At 34.2% G+C, this 20,398-nt stretch overlaps 1 protein-coding gene across 1 annotated transcript in view; it reads right to left on the reverse strand.

The window, feature by feature from the left end:
• Nucleotides 1-20,398, reverse strand: part of LOC113062412 (junction plakoglobin-like) — a 68,486-nt gene that overhangs the window by 25,244 nt on the left and 22,844 nt on the right. The window contains exons 2-5 of the mRNA XM_026232244.1: nucleotides 10,964-11,001; nucleotides 7,097-7,258; nucleotides 3,049-3,302; nucleotides 1,934-2,172 (exon numbers count right to left, since the gene is read on the reverse strand). Coding sequence (XP_026088029.1) covers nucleotides 1,934-2,172; nucleotides 3,049-3,302; nucleotides 7,097-7,258; nucleotides 10,964-10,976 — 668 coding nt within the window. The 5' untranslated portion in view covers nucleotides 10,977-11,001. The remainder of the gene's footprint in view (nucleotides 1-1,933; nucleotides 2,173-3,048; nucleotides 3,303-7,096; nucleotides 7,259-10,963; nucleotides 11,002-20,398) is intronic.

The following is a 20,398-nucleotide window of genomic DNA, read 5'->3' on the forward strand; positions in this document are numbered from 1 at the left end:
ATACATAATACATGTACACTACTTATTATTCAATTTTTATAAATAATAAATAAATAATAAAATGTAAATTAATAAAAAAATAATTTATAAATATGATTACTTATTCAAATAAATAAAATATCAACTTATTATATTATATTATTTTACACAGAATAGAATAGAACAGAATAGTATAGAATAGAATAGAACAGAATGAAAATTATGATAAAATAATAAAGATGAACATTATTAACACAATTCTTATTATTATTAATAAAATAAATAAAATACTATTTATTAATCAAATAAATAATAATAAACAAATATCAAAATTATATATTGTTATTATAGATATTATAATATGATGCATTTCAATAACAATTTCTATAAAACTATTGACAATTATTGCTTTTGATTTCATACTGTTAAAATTCAGCATTTGTTAATATTCTTTGCATATAATTTTCTCCGGAGCTCCAGTATCCCGGACCTCATTTTGAAAATTGAATAGATAATTATTTAAATATAATATGAAAAGTATTATATTATGTATTGTTGTACTATTTCAGTTACAGCATAAATTAGTCTTCTTGATTAGAGAAAAACAGATAGTCCTGCCATCGTTGATCAGGATGCACAAACAAACAACGGTTGCCATCAGGAGGATGCAATGTTTTCACAGAGCTACAAACGCGGCTACAAATGGTTAACGTACAGTTGTCTGTGCATATTAAACTAAAACATAAAAGAAAACCAGAAAAATGACACACACCACCTTTAAAGATTTAGACTGCTGTCAAGTTCTTTCATGCAGCAGTCTTTAAGATATCATCCTTGAGCAAGACATTTAACTATAGACTGCAGCAAACAGACCGTCCCTGTAACTTAATATGGTGATACCGTGTCAAAGTTGAAGCGGCCCTGGTTGCACGGTCATAAAGATCCTGCTCTACTCTATTTTCTCAACATCTGCCGCAAATGGGCTTTCTGACAGAGTAAATTTCCCATCAGAGACCAAATATATCTCTAAAAATGCAGCTCTGCTATAGCCCTCGTTGCAGTATAGTGGACGCTTTCATATACAGAAAATGGACACACTCTGGCTTTAGCATTGCTTAGTCACAGCGTTCATTAAAATGCACCAGAGGTTAGGAGATAAAGTGAGCACAAATTAATGTGCACCACAATGAGAGAAGAGCTAAAGTCGCTCACCAAGCTTAATACGACGCTCAAGAAAACGCCAGGTTGACCAGACCAGCAACGGAAGGATTATGGCTTCCCTGCTGACCATCTTAAAAACAGCATGAATTTCCATGCTGGTACAAGCTGGTTAGTGCTAGTTTGGTTGTGATCTAGCACGGTCTGTCTAGAAACTGCAGCATCCATCAAATGTTTGCCACTATTTAACCGAAACCCTTTGTCTGTCCATGTACAATCAAGGGACTAATTAAAACATGAAAGCATTAGACCGGCAAGCATCTGTCAGTCTTCGTTTATCTAATATTACAGACACAGAAGTCAACACTGGGAATATGCATTTTCAGAGATGGCTGATATACTGCAGATAAAAATGTGACATTTATTCTTCAATATGGTTTTAATATTTAACATTTTACATAAAAACATCATTTGGGCCAGGTAGCGATTTTTACAAAGTAGATATTTAATGCAAAAATCTAGTCAAAAGCTTTATTAAGAATATTTATATATTTTTATTTTTTTTATTTGCTATTATATTTTTGTTATTTTTTTATTTATTTTTATTTTACAATTATTTTATATATTATTATATTATACATTATTTTCATTTATTTTGGTATTTTATGTTTGTTTGATTTTTTATCTATTTAGTTTTCATTCATTTTTATTGTAGTTTATCTGTAACATTCTGTTACACCCACATGCTGATCAAGTGCACACACTACACTGTGCACAAACACCTCAGACACCTGACCTGAGCATGCGCACTAGTGCAGGGATGCCGCCTGATTTGAAGATAGCTAGCAGTCCCTCGCGCTGGTGCGAGAGGCAGTGCAGAACACTGGCAGCGCAGCGTGCCGTCTCCAGGTCTCCGGTGTTTTGCATGGCCCTCACCACAGCCGACACCATCTGAGGAGACTGCATGAGCACACGGCGAGACGCCTCCTTCCGAGTAAGCTGGTTCACAATCAGCGCTGCCTTATTTACCACCACCTGCAATGGTAAAATGGTCAAAAAAACTTTTATGTGCAGCAATTCTGGTACAGTATATAGAAGTATGATGTGACATAACAGCAGTACAGCATATCCTATCCATCTAAACCTATGCAGTTTATTTAATAGTTTACCTAAAATTTATTAAATAGTTACCTTCAGGCCATCCATTATGTAATTTAGTTTTGCAATATTTTGCAATAGATCACTTGCTCAGCAATGGATCCTCTGCAGTGAATGGGTGCCATTAGAATGAGAGTCAAGAAAGCTATGTATATATATTTATCTACATATAATCGTTAAATGTATTCTCCAAATAAGAAACTGTAAATTGTTAATATGCAGATTTTATTTTTTTTTATGCTAAATTATTCACATGGCATGATTAGAAAAATTAAGAAATATGGTTTCCAATGTCTAAAAATGGTTGCATGCTTTCGGCAGCCAGTAACTGAACCTGGAAAATAGATCCTATCCTAAAGTTTTTTGTCATATCACGTCGTAGCACATTTCAATCCTTTATTTGACTCCTTCCACATTTCTAGTTCGTCTTCTGATATTATTTCCCATCTTGCAGAAGGAAAAGGGTAATGGAAAGATGCATCTTATATTATCACATGCACTCTCCGTCTTATTCTCAGAGAATGACAGCTACTAAGTCAACACGTTTGTAATTTTACTATAAGTTTAGATCATTTAAGACATCAGCTGATGTGGGACACCAACAGAACAAAAGCTAAAGCTTTTGGCAAAACTGTGATGTTTTATCGCTGTTCCTGTTCTGTTTATCCACAAATCATTTTTTGTTTTTAATCAAAAAGGTTTACTGTGATTATTGTATGTGGATTTTTAATTTGTACGCATCTGTCATTGCACCTGGTCCTCGTCGGCCAGCAGTTTGGTGAGCTCTGGTACGGCCCGTGTGGCCAGCTCGGCGTCATCCTGATAGTTGATGAGATGGACGATGGCTGTTTTGAGGAGCTGCGAGGGCTCGGCCAGTCTCTGCACATTGGTGGGCTGGTCTGGATTGCTCTGCGCGGTGAGCACCGTCTCTCCCTCCACCACTGTCTCGGGGAACATGGCCGCACGTACTCTCTGGGCTCGAGTTAGACTGTACTGAGCCTCTATATCTGAATACGGATGAAGAAAGAATCATTTTAAACCAACTAGCCACTCAAGGTGATGCATTACAGTAATTTTAACACTTATTACTCAGTAATAGCATTGATTTGATGGCACTGATACTATTAGATGTGAAAAAAACCCTGCTGTGGTTAAATTGAAACTGAATTGAACTGAAAGACACAACTGTCTTTGTTAGAGCTGCTTTATAGCTGAAGCAAACTGAAACTGTCTATCAAATTTGTCTCATATATGAAGTTTGCATCACTGATTGCTCTACTTTCCTATTTAATACTGTGAAGTGCCTAGATTTGATGTCTTTCTTGCTGAGATTTCCCTTATTGTAAAATCTCTTAAACTCTAAAATTGATAACAGTAAGAACAACAAGTTTCTTAAGAACTATGTTTATTTATTATATAATAACTATGTATATTATTATTATTATGTTTGTTTGTTAATGTATTCAATGCAGTGCTGTTTCTTCTTTGTAAAAGATTTAATAAATAAAAAAATACTGTGAAGCTGCTTTGAAACAATCTCTACTGTATAAAGCGCTGTATAAATAATGGTGAAATTGACTGTTTTTACTTAAAACTTAATAAATAAATAAATAAATAAACCCTGTAAGTAACTTACTGATTTTTTTTAAGGTAGCACAAAATGTTTACTAAATAATTAACTTTAAAAATAAACATTAAAAATATTTGTAAAATATATTATATATGACAAAAAGTCCCAAAAAGTGTAATAATGTGGCTCAGAAACAAACTCCAGCTTCACATGATAATAATAATAATAATAATAATAATGTTGTTATTATTATTATTATTAAAAGTATTACATTAAACACTAATTATTAGTATTATTTTTATTGTGAAAGTGATGTTTCCAAGCCAGTGTTACACTTTTTGGGACTTTCTGTATCACACTTCAGCTTCACATAATCATAAAATAATAATAATGGTTATGATGATGTTGACTTTTATCTTTATATTAATTACTTATTCCACCAAATAATATAACAAATTATCCTAACTATACCCAACATTGTAGATATGTAGACTTGGTGAATTAAATCAAATAAAAAAATAAATTTATGCATTTAGCAGACGCTTTTATCCAAAGCGACTTACAATGCATTCAGGCTATCAATTTTTACCTATCATGTGTTCCCGGGGAATCAAACCCACAACCTTGCGCTTGCTTCCTTGCTAATACAATGCTCTACCACTTGAGCTACAGGAACACTAATTAATATAGATTTGATGTAGAATCAGATTTCAGATGCCATCCTTTTATAACCCACGAGATGCAGTACAGGTGTGGGTTAGGTCACATTTAATAACAGAACAAACTGACACCAGAGAACCAGAGGTGGGAATAACGGGAGCACCTCAGTGACTCTCCAACTAAAGTGCAATCCAGGCTGGAAGCATCGCAATCTTCTAGGGGTCATCAGAGGTTCTCTTGTGATAGCATTAACGCTCAAATCATAAAAAGTGAACCTACTGAACTAAGTGTTTGGATGAGTTTCTAAATGTCATTGGCTCTGGGCGGACAATACATTTCCAGCTTTCTTCCAAACTACACAAGCACATACACTGCCATGGTGAAGAATCTATTTTAAAATTCCCAGATATTTACAAGTAACAACATGCACCATGACAACAAAGAATAATGAGAAAACCTTAGGTATAATGATGAGAAAACCTCTTAATATGCATCTTGTAGAGATAAAGCAATAAGATTCTCTGAGCCGTGGCGCAGGGAAAGTTCACCCAAAATTGAAAATTTGGTGCTAATTTACTCACCTTCAGGCCATCCAACATGTAGCAACATACAACAGTAAAGAAGATTTTTAGCTGTAACCGTTGTCCTTGGAGATTCATATAATGTAATTCAGCGGCTATTGGTTTTTGACAATAAAAAAAAAGCATTTCAAGGAACACAAAATGAACACCAATGGCTTCTGACGATATATAGGGAAACGATTAGTCTGTGCAGAAAACTGAACATTATTTGCAACATTATAACCTGTAATCCAGAGCCTCAGGCAGTGGGAAAAATCGGATTTCCTTTCTGCAAACTGGTTTGTTCAGACATGAACTGGTGTAATTCACTAGTGGGTTTGACATAATCAAGCAATGATGTAATAAATAATTATACTATTAAAGTACCCAATAAAGATGTGAAATGTGGATGTTTTACATGTATAAAGTGAACAAACGGAAACGTTTCCTCAGTTCAGTAACTGCTGGAGGAACTGGAGCACTTTTGATTCGGCACAAACCAGGATCAGAAGATCATCTACGCCAGTATTTTTTCTCATTTCGAGTTGGTGTGACTGTCAGGTTTCCAAATGTGAGTTTTGATCGAGTAACTTATAGATCTGTGCTGCTTCAGATGGTTTGAACTTTGAAAACTTTGAAATCACTTTTGTAATCACTTTGAAAATAATGTTCAGTTTCGCTTCATAAGACCTCAATATATTGTCAGGAGCCACAGGTATTAATTCTGTGCTCCTTTAAATGCTTTTTTAATCTAAAAAATAAAAATAAAAATAAAAAAATAAAACTGTCACCATATATCGGATGGCCTGAATTGCTAAATGCTAAATTAAAAGCAAGTAAAAATTTGGGGGTTAACTGTTCCTATAAAGCAGTGGTCACCAAACCATCAATCGCGATCTTTCTACTGTCTCAGTAACTCCTGAAAATAACACAAAAATAAGTACAAAAATGTAGTACAATGTTTCTGTTATTTTGAGGAGCTACTGGGACAGAAAGAAAGAAAAATACATCATGCCTGAGTCAGGGCGTTAACAGAGTCCAATAACAAAATCCTATAGCAGACAGAGCAAGCACACTGTTCACAATGCTCGAAATATAGGAAGAAAACACAAATACTGAATTGGCGGTAAGGGGTTATATAAATGTATCTCTGAAGAGAACGGACTGTTTCGATGTCTGTTTTCTTCTCATCTTACCTCTGCATGAAGTAGCATTTATAAGCACAACACTGATATGTTTACAGCGGTATCCAAGGAAATCTGTATCGCTGCTGTTCCATAAGCGCCACCTGCTGTCAGAAAGTGAATCTGCGTCTCATTCAGCCCATCTGCTGTTTTTGTTTAATGCAGATGTTTTATGTAGGGTAATTTCAAAAATATAAAGTCAGACCATTCTGTTTTTTTTTTTTATCTGGAAATTAGACAATCTAATTTAAACAAAAACAACTGCTAACTGTGTGTGACTAATTTCAAATGGCTAGAGTTATTTTTGTCTAAGGCCAGTTCGCATGTTATAGAGCAAATAAACAATAAATACATTTGCTTAAAAAAGAAAAAAATAAACAATAAATCTAAAAGAAAAAAATATTGGCAACCATCGGAATCAATCAATTTGGTTGCATGATCGGTGCATAGCTAATTAAAACACTAAATAAAAGGCCTCATATTGAAAGTACAATCTGGGCTGTATTTTTCTATCAATTCTTTAATAGGTAGATCTTGTTTTTCATAAAGCCCAAGGTCAGGGATAGTGGCTAGAAAAGGGTGGTGACCACTGCTTTAATGCATATCCTTACATAGATGATGCACTTCTTTTATCTAAAAAAAGAAATAAAAAAATAAACAAAAAAAATGCTTTCTGAATGTTTCACAAGTCCAGTGAAATGACACAGGCCTCATGGATGGGTTCAATGCCACCGACTCTAATGTGAAATTTCATAGGCCCTCGGGTCATATAATTCATCAAAACTTTCCGGAGAGGTGAAGGGAGACCTTTTAAGAGAACACATTACCAGTGTCGCTCTCGCCAGCGCTGGCACTTATGCTGTACTTCTTACTGCACTCAGATTGGTCTTCATCTCGAAAGGTGGTGGCTCCCGACTGAATGCCCGAGTCTGAGGCATAAAACGTCTGCTGCCACTCTTTCACCTTCACAGCCCCCTCTGCCTCACTCACTGTGGAAGATGAATAATGAAAATTAACAAATATCTGACAAAGGCTTAGCGTCTAAGATCAAGATTATTTCAAATAGAGTCGGCAAATGTGATTCATGGAAAATAATTCATAAAAAATTGTGGGATGTTAGCACACACACACACACACACAAACACACACTTAAAATCCTATCTCCCTGCTACATTAGACCCATTCCAATTTGCCTATCGCCACAATAGGTCAACAAAAGACGCCATCTCAATGGCACTTCACTCTGCCCTCACCCACCTGGACAGTCAGAACACACGTGAGATTACTGTTCATAGATTTCAGTTCTGCATTTAATACAGTAATCCCCTCCAAGCTGATCTCCAAGCTCAGCCATCTTAGAATCAGCACACCCATCTGCAACTGGATTATAGATTTTCTGACTAAAAGACCTCAGTCTGTTAAGTTAGATAACCTCTCCTCCTCCATCATCACCCTGAACACCGGAGTGCCACAAGGCTGCGTACTGAGCCCTCTCCTGTACTCCCTCTTCACCCATGACTGTGTTCCTGTTTATGGCTCCAACACCATAATCAAATTTGCAGATGACACCACGGTGGTAGGTCTTCTCAAGGATGACGATGAGTCAGCCTACAGGGATGAGGTGCAGCACCTGGCTGTGTGGTGTGCCACCAACAACCTGGAACTAAACACCCAGAAGACAAAGGAGATCATTGTGGACTTCAGGCAGACTAGGAGTCATGCACACACACCCATCTACATCAACGGAGCTGTAGCAGAGTGTGTTGAGTTTAAAGTTCCTTGGCATCCACATCCACATTAAAGCTATTACACTATAAACTGTCTAAAGTTGTTACTGTACAAGCACAGTAAACTATTTCTATAAAAATATCATTGCACTACTCTTATTTTGAATAGAATACATTTCAATATTTTTGCACACTCATTCAACTGTATTTATTACCACTGTTCTCACGTTCCTGCTGTTCATAATGTATATATAATCCTTCATTGCTCTGTTCATAATGTACATACAATCTGTACATTGCATTCATATTTATATTCTGTATATACTCTGCTCAATATTGTATATAGCAACTCTACTGTACATTCTGTATATCATAGCTTCACCTACTCTGGACTTTTATGTAAATAAAACACTATATGCTTGCACTTCTGGTTAGATGCTACATGTAACTGCATTTCATTAGCTCTGTACTTGTCCTCTGCATATTGACAATAAAGTTGAATCTAATCTAATCTAATATATATATGCAATTACAAATTTTGCAACATACTGCTTTCCAATTAAACAGTAATATAACATATACATTCAGGGTAATATTGGTCATTTTCGAGAAAGTAGCCTGCTGCAATATACCATGAGTTAACAGCACTCAATAACGACACACAGAGACTGTGTCCCAAATCACACCCTATACCCTCATTCACTATTCCCTGCATGAGTGTACTAATATAGAAACACCTGCTGTTAACAAGCAGATTCACTGAAGGAAAGAGACACAACAAGAACAGAAACAGGAGAAACACAAGAACTACAACTGACTTCTGCCAAAGACTTAGATGAAATCAACTGAAATAAAAGACATTAAAGAGGATAATTCCACAAACAGCATTAGCAGCTTCACACATTACTGACCAGATTGAATTAATTTCTGTCAGACATCTACAGTAGCTCTTCGTGATAATTACAGAGAGTTACGACGATGATGTTTTATTGTTTTCGTTAATGTTACCATTGTGGAAATCAGTGATTGCTTTAGTTGGGCTCCTGACCCTTGACTTTTGAATATTTTTTTATTTTATTTTTTAAAAAGTGACATGACATTCAGCCAAGTATGGTGACCCATACTCAGAATTTGTGCTCTGCATTTAACCCATCCAAAGTGCACACACACAGAGCAGTGAACACACACACACTGTGAACACACACCCGAAGCAGTGGGCAGCCATTTATGCTGCGGCGCCCGGGGAGCAGTTGGGGGTTCGATGCCTTGCTCAAGGGCACCTAAGTCGTGGAGAGAAGGTGGAGAGAGAACTGTACATGTACTCACCCCACCTATAATTCCTGCCAGCCCGAGACTCGAACTCACAACCTTTCAATTGGGAGTCCGACTCTCTAACCATTAGGCCACGACTTACAGCTGTTACTGTGCATTTAAGATCTGATGATTCATCTGATGATGTTTACTACTTTAGTGGTCATGATCATCATCTACTGCTGATTCACTGATCTCCTTCAGTTTCTAATGGTATGGGTGTTAATTTATATTTTCTGATTATGACATTCCAGTGATTCTACAGCATGAGAACCATGTCAGTGTTCATATTTAAAGGGTTAGTTCACCCAAAAATGAAAATGATGTCATTAATAACTCGTTCCAAACCTGTGAGACCTCCGTTTATCTTCGGAACACAGTTTAAGATATTTTAGATTTAGTCCGAGAGCTCTCATAATTTTCATTTTAGGGTGAACTAACCCTTTAAAAACACTTTGTACTCAAAATATTAATTTGAGATATCAAGAATCAGCATATGAAGCTCAACAATGGTGACAATCAAAAGCTTCATGCTGCAATCAATGCATGTTAAGTAACAGCACAGTACACAACTCATCCACGACTCCCAGCATGCATCGTCATAAAGAAATGATGCTGCTGAATTGTCCAGTTATTTTCAGGAGGGAAGAAACACTGAATAAGATCAGTGATTCCGGATTTACATGATGATTATGTCATAAACAAAACATAACCAACAATACCAGATTTATTTTTTTCCTTTGTGGCTCTGTTTTGCCACAACAAATGTGCTTAAAAAACACATGTTTACAACAGCCAAAGAAAAGTGAATGTGGAAAAGTCAAGGCTAAGAGCCCGATGAAAGAAAACACTGATCACCATCATGGTAGTGTCAAAACAAAACAATAAACCATAAACATCTAAGCCTCTGTTAATTCTCAATAAGCGCTTCTGAAAGAAATCAAGTCAATCTGGTTAGTAATGCGTGAAGCTGCTAATGCTGTTTGTGGAGTTGTTTAATTATCCTGAGATCTCGAGAGATTTAATGTATTTTATTTTCATTTATTTCATCTAAGGCTGGAAGTCAGTGTTTCGCTTTCCCTCCGTGTTTATGTTTGTTAACAGCAGGTGTTCATCACACACACACACACACACACACACACACACACACACAAACACACATACACAAATACTATGACAAAATAGTTATTTTGATAAAGTCATCCAAGATATTATAAATATATTATATAATTGTAATAATAATAATCATAATGACATTTAATTGAATGGTTTACACATTAAATTAAATTACAGCATTAAACAAATTATAAAACTGTAAAACATTGAGTAAATACATTTTTAAGCCACTAATAACAAATTAGTGACACTGACTATGATCAAATACTGCGACAGTGAGACTTATGCTTATTTCATTAACTTGATTTGTTATGCTGATATTGTCATTTATTAATTTGTATTAATTTTAAATCACGTTAAATTGCAAAACAGAGCATTTTTACAGGTGGTCTCAGACTGGATTCTGTTGTATCAACCTGCCACTTTACATCTAGCTTTCAAATCCAGCTTTCACATCCAGAAGAAAATTCAAGAAAATATATTAAACTAAGTACATTTTTCAGACATCAAACTTAGCAATTCTTAAATGATTGAACTTACTTTGCAGTGACATCACCACTGTCCAGCCTTAATTCAACCTGTGATAAAACATAATGAAAAAGTCTTAGACTGCATAGAGAACAAGAGGGATGAACAATGAATGCAGTGATCCGCAATGTGAAATGACAGCATGCACCAGTTTAGCGGGAAAAGCACCACTGGGACTAAAAAAATAGTGAGCAGGCAATGCTATTTATAAAACTACTGCATAGAACGAATGCACAAATCATAGCAGCTTTCCCAAAGTGAAATTTCAATGCTTCATTTGAAGTTCACAGTCTGAGCAGGGCAAGCTGATGGGACGTACAGTTTACAGTTTATATTCTCAAGGACTGAGAGTCTTAAGAGTCTGTTTTATTGCAGGTTTATGTTTGTAATACCTGCTTCGTTCGTGTTCATAGCACTGGAGGTGAGGACCGTTCAAGAGGCATGATGGATAAAGATGAAACCTTGATCTGAACGCACTTCAGGAGCAAAAACGGCCATTCATAATTTGTAAAAATTATGAATGACAAGTTCACAAGAATGTCGCCATCCTTGCAAACAAATAGTGAGAAAAGTTCTGTGTTCATGCATTTACAATCTTTCATTTCTCATCGGATCTGAACCTCAGCTATTGAGCACCCATTTAAAGCTGAAATCCATCATATTGCATATAATATTTAATTATAATATTCATTACAGTTTTACATGAATGACACTGTGATAAGTGATTTAAAAATGTATAGTGATTATTAAAAAATACATGATAAAATATATTGCTTAATTATAATAGTTACTTTAGTCTTTACATTGATAACACCAAAATTAACAGCAATTATATAATTAAAAATGTATAACAATTATAAAAGAATGAAATTGCTTATCATGCGTAACAGTTGCTTTCTTTAGAGCCCCACATGAAATACCACTAAAAGTAATGCATTATAGAAGGCATTATATAGTTTTAGCAGCCGTTGCGATTCATTGGCCTTTATGACGACTTCGTGACCTTTATAAAACCTTGTGATAGAAAGAACATTTCGATTTCAGACTGCCAATATCTTCATATCCTAATGCACAAAAATAACTGTAGGTAAAACTACATGCCCTCTCTCGTATTAGTGATGCAGAAAACGAAGACAAGCAGCTGAATTTGAATAAGAATATAAAAACACCTGCAAGAGCGTATCATCCAAAAGAGGAACGAGAAAAGACAATTTCTTTCATAAAAGCAGTATAATCCATTTTACCTCTTTGAACTACCACATCATATAAGATCTTATTTTTTCCTTTTTTTGGTATCTATTGTGATTCAAATCGAATCCAGCTTAAAAGGAGCCTCTGTTTAATATTCTCTCCTATATCTCGCTCTTGTCCTTTACTCTTAAGAAAATATTCAAGCGTGTGTACAGTTTGCCTCTCTCCCTCAGTTCAATACGGCATTTGGGGATTAGTTAACTGCTGTTATGACACCACGTGCCCTGCATTCTCCACACTCATTAATCACACCAACATACAGATAGACTTCAACATAGAAAACCACACACACACTGAGTCCACCCGGTCAAATGTAGTCAGATACGACACTCAAGTAGGCAAAAATAACCTTAAAACTGACGAAAAGATATCTAAAAATAATAATCAGCAGCCACAACAACGGAAAAACATTTAGCCTAGTAGGCATTAAATACCCAATAATTATGCATGCACTGATTAATAAAAAAAAAAAGCATTCTGGGTTTACAAGGCTCAAGGCGATTCTGCATTGTGTCTTTTTTCCACTGAATTTTACATCAAATTACCATGTCTAATAGGCACAGTTCATCCAAAAATTAAAAGCTTGATATGAAGGTTGTACATTGTTGATTATGAAAGTCATTGTACTGTATTCATTTCCTATCTCTCTCTCTCTCTCTCTCTCTCTCTCTCTCTCTCTCTATATATATATATATATATATATATATATAATATATATATTTACATTTACATCTAGTCACTTGCAGATGCTTTTATCTAAAGCGACTTTTAAATGAGCACAATGGAAGCAATCAAAAACAACAAAAGAGCAATAATATATAAAAGCTATAACAAGTCTCAGTTAGCTTAAACACAGTACACGTAGCAAGGGCTTTTAAATAATATAATAAATAAAAAGAAAACGGAATAGAAAAAGATTAGAAATGTAATATATAATATATATATATAAAAGTTTCAGAATACTTTTAAAGTAATTGATCACCCACAAATAAACATTTGCTGAAAATGTATTCACTCTCAGGTCATACAAGATCATGTAGATGAGTTTGTTTCTTCATCTGAACTGATTTGGAGAAATGCTGCATTAAATCACTTGTTCACTAATGGATCCTCTGCAGTGAATGGGTGCCGTCAGAATGAGAGTCCAAACAGCTGATAAAAACATCACAATAATCCACACCACTCCAGACCATCAGTTCATGTCATGAGAAACGAAAAGCTGCATGTCTGTACAAAACACATGTATAATTAAGGTGTTTTTCCATTGGTGAACAAGTGATGATTTGATACATTTCTCCATACCTCTTTAGATGAAGAGAAAACTCAAAAAAAAAAGCTTCATGAACATTCTTCAAAACATCTCTTTTTGTGTTTGACTAAATAAAAAGTAAACAGAACATCACCCTGTTTTGGATCAACATGAGTCAAGGATGACAGAATTGACAGAAACTATTCCTATAGTCCGTTGTTAACGAATGCAGACAGGATTCTGGGAGCTTTGAGTTTTTATAGCTAGGACATGTGATCAGGACGGCAGAGCCGAAGAAGAAAATTATACTTGAGTGCTTTCATCTCAAAAATGAGATGTCGCATACAGGGTCCCAACTATGGTTAAAAATTCAGGGATATGAGCAAAAATGCTCTCCAACTCACTCAAAACTATCCTAATAAGAACACAGTGACATTTCATTTCTAAAGGCTCCTGGCCAGGCTAAAACTTATTTAATTTGAGTGACGCATATTTTGTGAATATGCATATAAAGTGACTTTACCGGGATGTCTGTGTCAAAAGTAGATTCACAGCATATCTAATGAAAATCATTGAGAAAAGCTGCTGTACAGTAATTTATTAGTGACAGCAGAGTCATTTCAGAGTAATTTGCATGAGTGCTGATTTCATTAAAAATGACACGGACTGGACAAATTCCTGATATCAAATCTTGAAGAAAATTAATAAATTTAAAGGTGAAGAGTGTAATCTCTTTGCCACTAGCATCACCAAACAGGAGATATATATATATATATATATATATATATATATATATATATATATATATATCTCAATTATTTCAAACAGGTTTCTCAAACACGCCTGCTATTAGCTGAACAAACAGAAAGTATCCCAAACTCAAGCCGTTGAAAGTCAGGATGCTCAAAACAAACAAAACAATGAAAAATGATGTATTACAAACTATGATTAGGAATAAATAATTTTTCCTTATATATACAGCTATTTCCAACATGCAGAATTATGAAAAATGTGAAGCTTTAAAGGCTCCCTGCAGTTTTTCAACCAAAATAAAAACTAAATTAAATAAATTATTATTACTCTTATTCTTTTCTATAAAATCAAATTATTATTATAATTTATTATTATTAAATAAAATATATTTATGTATTGGTTTAATTTTAATTATTTAAAATAATAATAATAATAATAATAATAATAATAATTTAAAATGTTAAAAATGTAACCAATAAAAAATATATTACAATTGCAATACTAATATATTAATACTGAAAAAAATATTATTGTTGTTACTGTTGATAAAATTGTAATATCAATATATTTATTTACATATTTAAATAATTAATTATTTTAAATAATAATTACATTTAAAGAGAATGTGAGACTGAGGGAAAGACTGCAGTGGAAAGGTCTCAAATAAAGAAAGAAGTCTCTGTTTTTATACTGAAGAAGGCAAAGGTCTGTCCGAGTCAGTGTACTCTATCTCTTTCTCCACAACTCACTTCCTGCAGAAGACAACACTTCTGATGATGATTAATGCTGGGAGAAGATCTCAGTCTGTTTTTTCTTTTTTTTTTTTTTTTCATCAGACACTACCTGTTTACACTCAAGCCATTGTTCTGGTGTTACAATAGCTGTGGTCCTGACACACACACGTACACACATACACACACGCACACACCAGATACAACTAAAGGTCTCTGCTGTATTTAGGACACTTGACACTGAACAATGCAGCACCAGCAGACCTGTCAGCTGCTGTTTGATTTCTGGCAACACACTGCTGTACGTCGTGTTTACTATGCAAGCGTCGAGGCAGATTCATATCTGAGAGTCCATCAGCAAGAGTATGTCATGTGAATGCATGTGTGTGAGGATTTAAGCAGAAGATAACATTCATTACATGTAGCTGTAAATGTTCAAATATAATGCATGCTCTAATGATCTGCAAAACTACACACTTTCAGAATCAACTAATCATTCGTTGCCTGAATAATTACTGGACTACTCGTAAAATTAAGGAAAGATTACATCTGATTGGCTTGTCAATTGCTGGATGACTAGTTGACCAGAAGCTGACATCTGGGACTGCCTGAACATCAACTGGATCAGTGTTGTTATTGTTAATTCAAATTATAAAAATATATATTTTCAGCAATTTATAGACACTGAATTAAATTAAAATATAAACTTTAAAAAAAAAACATTAACGAAAATTAGAAGTGATGCCTAACTGAGCTAAGTGAAATAAGTTTTGGCTTAAGTACCAAAATGATGACTAAAACTGAAACAAAAATACAATAAAGCTAATTAGAATTATACCGACATTGATATCTCTATATCTATACTGTAGCACTAGCCAAAAATACATTAAAATTATCTATTTTTCTTTTATGCCAAAAATCATTAGGAGATTAAGTAAAGATCATGGTCCATGAAGATATTTTGAAAATGTCCTACTGTAAATATATAAAAACGTAATATTTGATAAGTAATATGCAACGTGATCTCATGAGTATACGTGTGTATTTTTACGTTAAATGTGGTTCTACCACACGTACATATGCATTGCTAAGAACTACATCTGGAAAATTTTAAGGCGATTTTCTCAGTATTTCGATTTTTGATTACACCCTCAGGTTCAAGATTTTCAAATGGTTGTATCTCGGCCAAATATTGTCAGATCCTAACAAACCATACATCAATGAACACATGGTCACAGATGTCACCATTAAATTCAAGAGAAGTAGTGTCCACAACCCATTTTACTTGCGTAACATATCAATGAAGATAAAAATTCTAAATTGGTTTTCTGAAAAATAACAGGGGATGCATGATGTCATTAATACATTTTTGATAAAGTATTGCAAAGACAAACATTGGCACCAATGAATCATCCATAACCAGATGTATTAAGTGAGCAAATAAGGCAAATTTAGTTTTCATGCAGACTGCAAAGACCGAGGATAAACAAATTGTCCTTTCAATTAGTGGATAGCATGTTGCTTAAGAAGAAAAGCCCACGTTAAATGGCAATTAAATGCAGGTTTGTGTTCAAAAGCCTCTCGGTTTGACAGAGCCGTGCTGATCTGTACACGTTCACTTATTTTCAGCTTCTCAGCAGGGCTGAGAGAATCGAATTCACGACAGGAGCTTAGCAGGAGGGTCTGCAGGAGCAAAGCTGATGATACCATGAGTCACCTCACGCCAGGACTCGACTTACAAAGTCACCTGCACGATGCACTCCAACACTGAGACAGGAAGTCAAGAGAAACGCCAACCACCACTGACTATTACGACAAAAGGTGCCATGACTGATCTACACGGTTACATGCAAATTTATTCCAAGAGCTGAGTTACCTGACGGTGCAATTGAACATCTGTTGGGATAAAAACAGTGTGTAAATGCAGTTAAGTTTTAGTCTTAACGTTACAGCAGAAAACATTCTGACACATAAGAAAACATCCACTCACTAGTGCAGTTCACTCAAATTAGCTTCTGAACCAAATTATAGGAGCCATAACATGGAAAAAACATATTCAATTGTGAGCATCAGCTGAAAGCTGGTTTCCCAGTTCAAACAGACTATTTATTGGAAAAAAATGATCAGGTCATTCAAGAACAGTACTACTATATTTACTATTGCTGAAACATTTACATTTACACACTGAAAAAAATTGGAAAATTGGGAAAAAATGGGAAAGAATCTATGGGATTAACTCCCTTTTGGGGCCAGTCTCTAGTGGCCAGTCGATGAATTGCAGTTTAAGTCACTTCCATGTTGGTTTCAAGAGAGAGATGGGAAGGTTGCCGCTTGGTAGTATACAGTGTGAAATCCTGTATCCCACAATGCAATGCGCTCAACATGCCCATCCAAATCTAGCGGTGAATGAATTGGAAGCAATATCAACTTCAACTGATTGATTATTTTTTGACTTGTTAATCAACTTTATTTAATTTTGAACTCAAATGTATTGAATTACAAATGCAAATTGCTAAGAAATAAAAAAGCTAAGAAATAAAAATTCCAACATTGAACTGGACACCACTCTGAATTAAAGATGCATATAATGAGAGTAGTGTGGTCATGTGACACAATAATACTCTCCCTTTCACATATTTCCATACAGAGTATGCAGTATACAGTTAAAAACAAGAATTCCATCACATGATCCTTCAGAAATCATTCAGATATGCTCATTTACAGCTCAAGAAACATTTGTTATTATTATCAATGTTGAAAACAGTTATTTGATGGTTAGATTAGAAATGTCTTTACTGTCACTTTTGACCAAATTAATAAGACCTATATATTCTATCAATATAGAAATTCCTTTATATTCCATCATTGGGTCCTATTTTTAACGGATTTTCACATTTGAAGCCCACATGCAATTTTAATGAATGAGACCCATCACAAGACCAATTACATCAAATGAAATGATACAAAAGTGTCGAATATAACCTCTTTGGCTTTCAGCAGAGAAGCCGGTACAAAGTGTTGCATAAAGATGATCACTCATATTTCCACCACACGGCTGTAATAGGACCTTAAAACTTTAGTGAGCACGACTGACCACAGCGGGAGCATCACATTACCAGCAGGGGGGAAATACAACATCACTGTAATTCAATAGCATGAAAGAGACACTTAAAAAAATGTCAAGGGATGTTCTTGTTCATAAATACACAACATACTGGATCATCTCAATGATTATGTGCTGAATTTCACAGGAAGAACTCAAAGTCTCTGAACGGCATTAATCACAGTTCAGTGTTAGCCTACAGAGTTCATTCGCTTTTCTCAGTGCTTCAATTTCTAGTCATTTTCAACTCTCTCATGTTCATGGTTGCAGTGATATTAACTGCAGAAATGTACTTTGCTGAACTAAAACATTACAATCGGATATTGGATTCTGGATATGAATCACATTTAGTTGAGAAATATGCTCTGCGCGATGGAATTTGATTTGCCATGGTCAATAAGAAACCACTCTTAACATTAACTGGAGCAGAATATATATTGTTTATGCACTTTTTAAACATTTTCTTAGACTAAGGAAGCTACTGATCCGGCTGTCAGTACTTTCACATCACATGTCTCTATACATTAAAGGAGTAGTTCACCGTAATTATAAATTAGCTGAAAACATACTCATCCTCAGGCCATTTAAGATGTAGATGAGTTTATTTCTTGATCTGAAGTACAAAATCTACATGTTCGATGGCCTGATGGGGAGTACATTTAAATGTAAGGGTCATCTATTCCTTAACATGCTATGTTTTATTTTCCTTGAATATTCAAATAGGCTATAGATTCTGACATTACATAATGTACCCTAACATTCAAACATTAATGGTTTATCTTGATGGCTTTTATGTCTCTTTTTATTTCGTTAAATGTTGTAAAAATGCTAAACATTGCTTGAGGGTCTCCACATGCTATATCAGTTTTAATTAGTCAGTGCTCTTATGAGGTAACAAAGAACTTTCTGCCGGACTGATAGGATCTAAACCATTTAAAAACTGTGTGTCTGAGCGGCCCGTCCACTTCTGCAGATCTGAGATCATTAACAGCTTTCATTAGGACCGTTTCAGTGCATCCCAGATCTTCAACAGAGTTTATTTAATTTAAAATAGAAAGTAAAAGTCAAAATTAAACTTGCATCTTTAAATATCAGATTTCAATGGTTTTGTAATATGATATTTACATTAAAGATGCTTTGGGAACTTTTTAGCAATATAATATTTATTACTTTAAATGTGAAGAGAATCATCACAAAAATCATCTGAAAATTTTTATTAAAATATATCTTGTAAAATAATTGTACATAATTGTATCATCATTCCTACTATAAAACAATTTTCAGCGATAAATAAATAAATAAAATAATAATAAAATATATATAAAAAAGTAAGTAGGCTTGTTTGGCAAGAGAAGATGTGAAGTGAGGAAAACAAAAGGATAAATATGATCAATTGTAATAAAGCTGAAATTGTTAAATTATGCAAAAAATAAAAAATATATGGTTTATTTTTCTGTATTACTATAAATCAAAATGCTAGCTATAAAATTAGCCCCTTCCGGACAAAGAGGTGATTATATTTAAATGTAATTTTCATCACAAAATTTTATTTAAAACAATGCATAATTTAAGATGAGACCAAAATGGCATTTGTTTCTTAAAATTTATAGCAAATGTATATAGATTTAAATGCATTTTAGAAAAATTCTGCTACTTTTTTCAGACCAAACAAATATCATTTTCATTTCATCTCAAATTCAATAAATCAATAAGAGTGTGAAAAAGAGTACTTCTGTAGAGTTTACTTTCTAAAGGTGCACATGGACAAAAGTGCCAGAGCCAAAATAAATAAATAATTAAATAAATAAAATTACATTATATTTTTCTTTAAAAGGATGTAAGATTGGCCCATAATTGCGGATGGTTAAATAATGTACAAATAAATAAATATATATAAATAAAATAAAAGCATGTAAAGTAGCTTTCTCTAATTGGAGATGATTCCACTGAAAGGCTCATTTGCATAACTCTGAAGAGCCTGGTTTATAAAAAGCTTAACAGAAGCTGTAAACATATTGTGTGTTCATTCAAATGGATTTGAGGGCCGGGGTCTTTCTCGTTCTACTTGCAACTCAGACAAATTCTCAGTTTAAGCACTAGGGATATGAACACTAATTTCACTTCATTCTCAGATACTTTTGGATACTATAGTGGATTATATTACAAAAAATGTTCTATTAAATAATATTCTTTGAATGCTAATTCAGAAATCACATATTATATAATGTATGAATTAAGATGATGCAAATTATATAATTTTAAATTACCTATATTAAAAAACATCAGATTTTTTGTAAATAAGTACCCCCAAGAAATATATATTTTATTAAAATGTCTGCAGTTCTATGAAAAATAATATT

This window comes from Carassius auratus, chromosome 44 (assembly GCF_003368295.1).
Source record: "Carassius auratus strain Wakin chromosome 44, ASM336829v1, whole genome shotgun sequence".
Classification (NCBI taxonomy): Eukaryota; Metazoa; Chordata; class Actinopteri; order Cypriniformes; family Cyprinidae; genus Carassius; species Carassius auratus.